Below are 10,278 nucleotides of genomic sequence, written 5' to 3' on the forward strand. Positions count from 1 at the left end.
TCCCGAATCGAGGAAAAGAATGACTCTATATTACAGTCTGCGTACCAGAAATCCGGATAAGGAATTCTGTTAGCCCGGGAGAAGGTGTTAGGCATTCCCGAGTTCCGTGGTTCTAGCACGGTCGCTCAATTGTTATATTCGGCTTGATTATCTGATTTTATACAAGCATGAACTTATGTGCCAATTTTATCTTTTAAACCGCTTTTATCATTCACTGTTATTTTTATAGGACTTGCAACGTCGTGAAAACATATCTCGAACCACGTTACATCAATGCACCCGTGATTATTGACATACCTTGACTCGGTTGAGATTTGGATTTGGGTCACATAAATGTGCACCCGAATTAAGAAAAATAAATTATTTAAGACGCGCCTAAAACAACTAACGTATGGTTGTTTTGGGGAAGGCCGTAAAATTTGCTAAACGGCATGTCCCGAATTCTAAGTGTTGTAATGTATATACAGTTAGAGGGCCCCGCAGCTGAGTCTATTTTATTTGACGAGGCTCGTCTCGTTCTACTTTTAAAAGGAATTCGCGACGTCATGGATATGCCTCTCGGATCACGTCACAATCAATGTACCCGTGATTAGAAATACATTTCGAATCCGTCGAGATTTGGATTTGGGTCACATAAATGTGCACCCGAGTTTAAGAAGGTAAGGTTTATTAAAGCGTATCCTAAAAAGACTAACGTGTTGTTATTTTAGGAGGGTTGTGAGATTTGCTAAGCAACCCGTCCTGGAAACTAAATGCTTCAATAATATACATTTAACGAGGGCCCCGCACCTGCGCGTTTTGTTTATTTTCATCGAGGCTCGTCTCGTCCTTATTTTAAAAGGATATCCTATAGCAACTACGTTTCTTGTGGTGTTTGTCTCTACTAATTGAAAGCAGTAAATAGCCCTAATCGATTACATGATTGCGAGCTTACTTATAACAGGATTTAAAATGCTTTTACAGAATAATAAAATGTGACTGCGATTATGGACAACTAGTCGACAATTATGGGCCCAAACCTAGCTCATGCGAGATGGCCAGACTTGGGCCCCTGTTTTTCGATATGGGCCTAACTGATTTGTTTCGATTTGGGCTCGGCCTTCATGAGATTGAGGCCTAGAACTGATTCTTTGTTCTGTGAAATGAGTTTATCAATTTATATGGGACAATCTGGCAAAAGGAGAAAGAAATTTAACTAAAGTGGATAGTTTTCCTATTTGGCTTACATTAGAGAATATATTACACCCTCAGACTAAGTCTAAAAATACAACTTATTACACTGGGAATGTTTTTCACCTAACAGCACACATACATGACTAGCATTCATTAACCTACATTGATACACTAAGCATGTAGGCTACTTCTATTATCCAAACGAAAATGTAACTACTATATACTACATGACATTTAACACAACAGTCCACGTGTATATAAAAACAATCTGCAGGTCCTCTCTTTTGCATTCATGTTCAAACTCTCAGTTACATTAGTGGTATCGATTGTGTACCTGGTAAGGAGGACAAAGAAGAAAGGAATGATCAGCTAGGCAATATGCAGTGAATACAGCAGCGGCAGACACACAGCAACAACACAGCAACAACCAACTAAACCAAATGTTTTCCATAGCCACAGACAACCAACAATGATCTCCCAGAATACAAGGACTAGCAAGTAGTCGAGTGCCAAGCCAGTAATCTCAGGAAAGAGTAAAGAAATAGCAGCAGTAACTGAGGGTTCAAATGCAGTAAAACCACCAGTTTAATCAACCACAAACAACTCAGTCAATGCAAGCAACAGAACTTGGCCAAGACAGATTGACCAAAATGCATTCTTATACCACTTTCAGGCAGTGTTTGGTTACAATGTCTTACTCGAGCCTCTCTTATGTTTTCAATCTTTTCTTTTAACTCACCACTCTTTCTTAAGACTTAAAGATTCCAGCCTTAAGACTAAAAATTCCAACCTTTTGTTTTCTCTTTTTCTGAAGACTAAAAGTCCAGCCTAAGACTCAAAACTCCAGCCCTCTTTTAAGTTCTCAAATGGCTTATTTATAAGCCAAATGAACCAGTGCAGTTAAGCTGCCTTTTTGCTGCAACTTGCAGCCTGCCCATACTCTGTTAAACCCATGCTTGAGCATCTCTTGATGCCAGCCATTGGTTCCCCACGCCTGGCTTTGTTTAATCAAGAGTTATGGGCTTGTTTTATTTATTCATTTTAAGCCCCATACTCTTATGTCTTGTCCCCCCATTGGCATTAGTTTAATCCTAATTTAGTACCCCATTTGTCAGCTCACTTAAACTAATTACTTCTGTTCTTTTTAACACCCCAGAATACCCCTGTCAACCTTGATTATTACTGCCCCTGCCTATTGCAGCATCAGGGCATTTTTTATCTGATGAAAGTTCGAACTTAAGACTGCCTGGGCTGTACCTTTTCAGTCAGTTTTACAGTGCAAACGACCCATTTCAAACAATCCTGGGTCATACAGTCAGTGGCAAAGCTCAATTAGTCATGCGACATTATTAGCTCATTCGGTTTATTAGTTATAGAAAACTAATCGACGACATTTATCGAGTCGACTATACTAATTATAGCAGGTAATAATCAATCGCTCACATAAACAATACATTTAGGGACCTAAAGGGCATCAGACAATTTTTGTTCAATTACTGGGGGCCTATATGAGTTAACTTATCTGACGATTAAACTAATCGACGATCATGTTTATCACAGAGTACATTCAGAATCATACACAGAACACAATCGACCAAATAAAAAGGTCTTTACAGAGAAGAAAGAAATCCGGATGAAAAATAACAAAAATAACAAACAAACACAACGAAACATGCTGACCACTTAATCAAAATTAACACAAAAGAAAGGAAAACTTACCGAAAATGTTTAAATCAAACAGACCCAAATCTGATTCATCTTCGACCTTTTGAGGCCGAACAAACTTTAATCAGGGTGTTCTCACATGAGAACACCTTGATTAAGGTCTATTAGACCTCAAACCCATGTCCAAACCGGCCGGATTCCCCAGGTGCATGTGTTCTAAAGTCTGGATTTCCAGATCTGATTTTTAGGGAGTTGTGGGTAGATTCGGACCAAACCAAGCTTGGTTTGGTCACGAGGAAAGTCAGGGGAGTGTCTGGTATGAAGATGGGATGGTTTGGCATAGATCCAGGTTCGACTCAAATCTTCAAATGAAGATTCGAGACGAACGGAAGTGATTCGAGGCTCGTGGTTAGTGGATTTGTGTTCAGGACAGTGAGGTGGTCCTAGGGTGTTCAGGAGGCGGTCACCGGCGTTCGTGCCGCCGGGTTCTGGTGAAAGGGAAGCTAGGGCGGCTGCTAGGGTTTGGGGGGGGCTTCAGTGTTTGGATGAAGACGATGAGTGGGGGGGGTTAGAATAGGGGCGTGGGGTGTGATAGGAGGCTTATATACGGGGAGGCTGATTCAATCCTGGCCGTTGGATTGATTAAAATTGATGGCCAGGATTGGGTAGGCTAGACCATACGGTGCCGTTTGGTTAATCAAGGGGTCAGTCAAAAACGGGAATGGGTCGGGTCATGAGGGCTAATAAGGGCCATCGGATCAATGGAAATGAACGGCCCAGATTAACCGTCCCTGAAACGACGTCGTTTCAGGAGGTGCCTGGGCAGGCCTGGTTCGGACCGGGTCAGATCGTTGGTTTGGGCCTATTTTTGGTTTATTTCCTTGGCCCAAACCGCTTCCTTCATTCTTTTCTCCCTTTCTTTTTTTTTCTTTTTCCTTTTTTTTTCTAATTTTAAAACTAAGAAAAAATGAAATTCAAACAAACATAATTATCAAAATATTTAAATAGGTTAAATCGTACCCTAGAATATTTTTGTGAATTTTTCTTTTACTGAATGAATTATGGTCTAATTACCAGGACATACACATTTTGTATTTTGTTTAATAATGTAAAAATGGACAAAATGGACAGAACCACACATGACTAACAGCACATGTTACGGAAACTTGAAAATTGTACAGCGAGGTCCTTTGTTACTATTTCTTTTGGAGTGACTGTCCGTGAAGCAAAAATCACGTGCTTACATCTGCCTTCCGAGGTTAAACTCTACCTCCATCCTGCATAAGGCTACTTATCTGCCTTTCGAGACTAAGCACTGTCTCCATCTACATTTTGCATAAGGCTACCTATCTGCCTTCCGAGGTTAAACTCTACCTCCATCCTGCATAAGGCTACTTATCTGCCTTTCGAGACTAAGCACTGTCTCCATCTACATTTTGCATAAGGCTACCTATCTGCCTTCCGAGGTTAAACTCTACCTCCATCATGCATAAGGCTACTTATCTGCCTTTCGAGACTAAGCTCTGTCTCCATCCTGTATGGCTGAAATATCGCCACTTTATTTTGAATGGCTGCAATATCACCATATGCATTTAAATTTTCGCTCTAGCTGAAAGATCGCCACCCTTTGCATTCATTTGGCTGAAAGATTACCACCTTTTCATGGGCTGAAAGATCGCCAACTTATTCAAAGGCGTCATAGTTTGAAGGCACCATTTGCATAGCCCGAGAACACCATTTCATGGCCTGCGAATTTTTATTTTTTATGCTCTATACGGCCCAGGACATCATAGTCTGAGGACGTCATCCTAACCGTCCAAAGACAGCATTCATGGTCCAATGGGAACTTGCATCATGTTCAAATTATGCACAATACACGATACATTTCTCACTTGTAGGTACACCGGCTAGCAAACGGCCATCTTAGCAGGAGCGATCCCGCTCCGGTTCTCCACAGTTTTTCCGACTCCAAATCTAATCATCAAGTCCGTTCTTTTCGAACCCTCATTCGACACACTCCGTCAATGGTTCCTGAACTACATATGGCCTGATTCCGATAAAACCAGGGATATGTAGGCGGCTCTGAATCCAGATCTTGGTCAAAACGCTTTTCAATCGCCGATCCGGTCAAAATTGGTCATCTTGTCTTTACCCGACAACTCTTTCATCCTTTTCGAGTAAAGAGGGGCAGCTATTGATATCTAATTTTTCTCTATGTATTTTTATACCCAAAACACTTCCAAAATAACACATATGTGCATATATGAGCACACCAAAATATTTTGGCATTTTAATGATTTTTAAACCAATTTATGGCCTATTTTTACCCCATAAAATCCAATAATTATTCCCAAAGCTTGCCATTTTGGAGAATAATTTATTTTATTCTCATATTTACACCAAAATATATTCAGCATGATTTTTGCACATTTTTACAAATTCATTTGGTATTTTTTAAGGCAGATTGCATATAATTGCAATACTAGCCTCTTTAAGATTTAATAGCATTTTATAATTACAAAATTGATTCCAATATTTTTGAATTAATATTTATATAATATTTATTAACTCAGTACCTTTAATTTTTTTTTTTAAGCATTTTTACTATTTTATAAAATAATAGGGGAAAACTGGCTATTTCAATTTTAGCCTCAATTCGTTTCAATTTTTAACCACAATTCCATCTCAATCTCAGCCAATTTCAAGCCCAAATTGGACCAACCCAATTCAAATTTAACCTGACCCCTGGCCCATTAACTAAACTCGTCTGTTTGTATCTTCAGATCCTAGCCGTTGATCATTTTGATCAACGGCCCTCGTCCATTCTTTCCTTTTTAATTTCGAACGACCTAACCCTATCTCTCATTTCTCTTCGACCGCCGCCCTCAAACCCCCCCGCCCTTTCTCTCAAACGCTCTCTAACACTCAAAAACCCTAACTGTCTTCCTCGTCTTCTCCGACCAAATCTCACCGGAGTCCATGGCTTCTCAGGCCATGAACGGCCTATGCTCACCTCCCTTCACCCCCAAATCATGGTTGTTCGAGATTTTGAGGTTCGACCTCAGCGATTCCCGTTCAGATCCTCCACAGATCTGAGGTCCTATGGCCTCTCCGGCTCCGTTCAGACGTGTTTGAGCCTTAAAAGGCATAGCTATGGCTCAGACCTGTTCGAGACCAGACCCTTTCCAAGCCTTCTCATTTCTAGGGTTTCTGAGAAACCCTAAAGCTGTTCGAGGTTCCTTTTTCTTTTATTTTCTTAGATCTGTGGTAAATCTGTGTTATACTCGAAGTTTTTAAACTTTTCCCCAATTTTTCTTTTTTAAAAAACTAGTCTGTTTCGATTTAGGGTTTTCAAAAATCTTAAAACGACTTCTGTTTCTTCTCCTTCTTCTTTTCTTTGTGTGAATCCGTATATGCCATGTTTCTTACGAGTTTTTCGCTTATGTCTTATGTTCTTTCCTCGCATGTCTTCTCCTATGTTCTTGTGTTTTTCCATTATTACGCATGTTCGTCTGTTTTGTGTTTTGTTCTTTCTCCTACAGGGTTCTATAAGCATGATTTATGTGTCTCCCTCGTATATCCCTTTACTGTATTTTTCACTAAACCTTTGCTCCTTGCCTGCCTTCACTGCATTTTTTGTTTAAAGCCCTAAGCATGATTCTTCTACTGTTTTCCTAAACCTGTATTTCTTGTCTCTCCTGAACTTGTTTAAGCAACAAAGCTTTGCCTAAATGTATTCCCTGTGTTTCAAACTTGTTGTTCTCTCTGTTTGCTTATTCTCTCATGAGTTTCTGAGATAGGCTATTGAGCCTATTCTACTTGTTGTTCTTCGCCTATGTATCTGATTTGAGTTAGAAAACCCTAGTGTTGGAGGTTTTTTGACAAGCTTGGCTGTGTGCTTGGGTTCGGGTTCCATTCAGAACCCTGGCCCTCTTTCAAAGACTCACTTTGAGTCTACGAACATAACTTTCCTTGCTACTCTGATTTCTTTGCTAGTGTTGCAACAACTCTCTCTTGTCTCTGTATGGTTTTTATATGAAATTCTCTTCTTTCAAAAGACCTTTGGCCAGCTTGTGATTGATTCTGAGTTCCTTTTTAAAAAGGTTTGATTGTGTGTTGTTGATTTTCTTTAAATTAAACCCTTCTCACCTTTTTCTGGTTGGATTCATTCACACTAAGATTCGAATCCTGATTTTACTGGCTGGTTGATTGATTGTCTTTCTTTGTTTGACCTAAACCGTGTACTACTAAACTGTTTCCTTAAATAGGTTTCTGTGTATTTGCCCCTGTTATACTGCCTTAGAAAAGGTTGTTTAAAACAAATCTTTTCCTTATTTATTTTGCCCGTTTGAATCAAATCCCTTAACCAAAGGGAAACAGCTTGTGATTGATTTCAAAACTATTCTCTTACCTTTTTTTACTCACCTTCTGCACTATAAAAGGGACTGCTCTTTTGCACTAAAAAAAGGGTTTTTACACATGCTTTCACAGACTTTTCTGCACAAAAACACAGGCTTTTACACATTCGAATGCTGAGTTCTTTCACAAAAAATCTACTCTCTTCTTCTACTTTGTGCTTTCTGAAACAATTTTGGGCTCTCTCTTTAAAACTCTCAAGTGTTCTGCTGAACTTAAGTCTGCTCCTACTGTGTTTGCTTGCCGTGATTGCTCTATTCTTCTGTTTGTTCTTACTTTGCAACTGGTACGTCATTCTTAGTTGAATAATGTTTCTTCATTATGTGTTTACTTCCTAGTCTGTTATGTTCTTCTTTACTATGTTTCTGCAACCCTGTTGTGCTTTTCTTATGGGAACTCCCTTTCCCTTTTCCCCTTTGTATGTGAGTATAGTTCTAGCCATAACAACACTTTGATATTGTTGTCTATGACTCTGAACTGGGTTCTTTGAACCTCCTAACTCAATCAATCCCCACTCCTTTCTCCCCTTTATGTGCTTGAGCCTGGACCTGTGGCTGGTGGTGTCCTAATCACCATCCAAACCTAGGTTTGACCCTCAGGGGTCTGCTCCTAACTTGTTTGACCAAACAAATGGTCATGGGTGTGCCAGTCTGCACCTGTGGCTAGGTATGACCACCATTTGTTATGTCTCCCCAATTCCTTTTCACTTTGCACTTACTCCTAGCTCTAAGTTCTGCCCTCTCTTGCAAGCCATGCTTTGGGACCCTTGAGCTCCCACTGAACTTGGATGCCTGAGGGCTGGCTATTCCGCACTGCACTATTCTTATTCTAAATGGTATCCTGAGTGTAAGCAATGCCGGGAATCCTTGAGATGCTTTTGGTCTGTAATAATTTGAATAAATGATTTGGGGAATATAGTAAAAGGGTGTGGGAGGGGTTTTACATTCTTGCATCAGTAGGGGTAGAAACCATGCTTTAGGATTTTAATTTTTTAGAAATCCTGCCTATAGGGTTATTCAATGTTTCTGGTTCCACATCACCTAGAGACCATGCCTATAGGGTCAACGCTTCATTGTGTTACAAATCACATAGAAATCATGCCTATAGGACTTAACGTTCATGTAATCAATGCATATAGAGATCATGCCTATAAGGAATGCATATGCATTAGGCAAACTGTAGGGTTAATTAACACAATCATCTTTTACAAGTTCAATAATAGGTTTTAAAAATCAAAGTAGATATCATGCCTATAGGATTTGCATCAAACTCGTCTGATTCGCTTAAAGTAATAAAGATCTATTAACTGGTCCTTAACGTCTTAATACAACAACGATTTCAGAAGTCTTAATTCTTTGACAAAACTCTCTTGACTCAGTATGCTTTTGAATCCCTCAAATCGGCATCTTTTCTGAAACATTTCTTTCTAAACATTCTGCCTAAACGTTTTACTCAGACCCTGAAATTGTCTTTCAAAATAGTTTCCACTTACCCTTTCCTTAGATATTTCTATCTCTAAAACTCTTTCACAACCATTTCTTTGTTTTATTTTTACTGTAGTCTATACTTTTTTTTCAAAACTCCTCTGCATTAGACTACTTTTCCTGAAACCAGTACCTTTTAAATCACTCGCTTGAAATACCTTAATTTCTGACAATTGTATCCAAGTTTCCTAATGCAGACTTTCTATTTAAACATATGGGTTTAACCAATCCGTTCGTTGTTTAAGTTTAATTTAAAGACCAAATCAGTATGTGTCAAGATATGCTAAACTAAGTGTTTGTTTTATTAAGGGGTTTACTTGAGCCTTACCTATTTGTTTTGTTCATCCTTATATTTGTTACATGTTTTGTATGTCGCAATTAGAATTTTAACCTTTGAACTCCATATATGCCTATATCCCTCTTCTTCCCCTTTAGGATCAGAAGTCCTGATACCCCGGGACTGATAGGTTGGGACGGGTACTAGCATGCAATAAGTAAACGAGACTGATCGCGTTTAAATACCTTAACGGGGTAGGAAGGGTAGAATATAGATATGATGACCGATGCGTTAATATCACGTGCGACCCCTCTTCTGAGGAGTGATTGCTGGGTATTGCATTGAAGTGATCCATATTAATTATAAACTTAGGACTCCCCTCCCTTTATTTGTTTTCATCTCTTCTTGTAAAACTGTTCGAATCTCTTTTTCATAAATTTCTGCCCTCTCTACTTACCTTTGAAAATTTTCAACTTGGTCGCAATGTTATGTGCGAATCCTTATTTGAGCCTTGATTGTTTACTTGTAAAGTCACAATTGCAACATGGCCGGGAACCACACTAGTGGATATTGAGGGGTGCCTAACATCTTCCCCTCGGGATAATTTCTAGCCCTTACCCTAATCTCTGGTCCCTTCATCTCAAACCCTTCTTAAAGTGTCCTAATGCACTATAATCATTAGGTGGAGACTCTTCAACTTCTAAACCCAATTCTCGAAAGGGAATAGGGTTGTCGTCCCAATGTCGTATACCCGATTTCTGACCCCACGGTTAGAGGAAAAGGAGGTGTCGACAAAGACAACACTAAAAATCAGAGGAGAAGTCTTTTAAAGGGGATTAAGAAAACCCTAATTTTGAAGACGGAGAGTCACTTTGAAAAAAGATCAGAAAAACCTTTGAGAAGAAAACCAAGAGGTTCATAACATACACAGATCTAAGACAGATCTGAAAGAAATATCGGAAAGTCTTTAAAGTTAGGGTTTCGGAGAACCCCAAAAAGTGAGAAAACTTCGAAAAGTTACCGATCTAGCCGGAAGAGTCACCGATCTTACTCGAACGGCCATGGATGGCCAAAAAATGGCATGGGAAACCATGGGAGGCGAGTAAACCACCTCTAGTTCACTTGAAAGCCTCAAAACGATGACACACATTCAAGAGAGAGCCATAAGGCTGATAGGTGGTGAAACCACCATAGATTCAGGCAAGGAGATGGTCGTAGAAAGTGGGTGAAGTTCATCGAAGAGGAGTGGATGGGGGAAGGTTC

At 39.6% G+C, this 10,278-nt stretch overlaps 1 protein-coding gene across 1 annotated transcript in view; it reads left to right on the plus strand.

Moving 5' to 3' along the window:
• The window catches only part of LOC138875762 (uncharacterized), a 32,297-nt gene extending 24,742 nt beyond the window's left edge, over nucleotides 1-7,555 (plus strand). Inside the window, exon 5 of the mRNA XM_070154626.1 lies at nucleotides 7,352-7,555. Coding sequence (XP_070010727.1) covers nucleotides 7,352-7,555 — 204 coding nt within the window. The remainder of the gene's footprint in view (nucleotides 1-7,351) is intronic.
• The last annotated feature ends 2,723 nt before the right edge of the window (nucleotides 7,556-10,278 follow it).

This window comes from Nicotiana sylvestris, chromosome 8 (genome assembly GCF_000393655.2).
Source record: "Nicotiana sylvestris chromosome 8, ASM39365v2, whole genome shotgun sequence".
Lineage (NCBI taxonomy): Eukaryota > Viridiplantae > Streptophyta > Magnoliopsida > Solanales > Solanaceae > Nicotiana > Nicotiana sylvestris.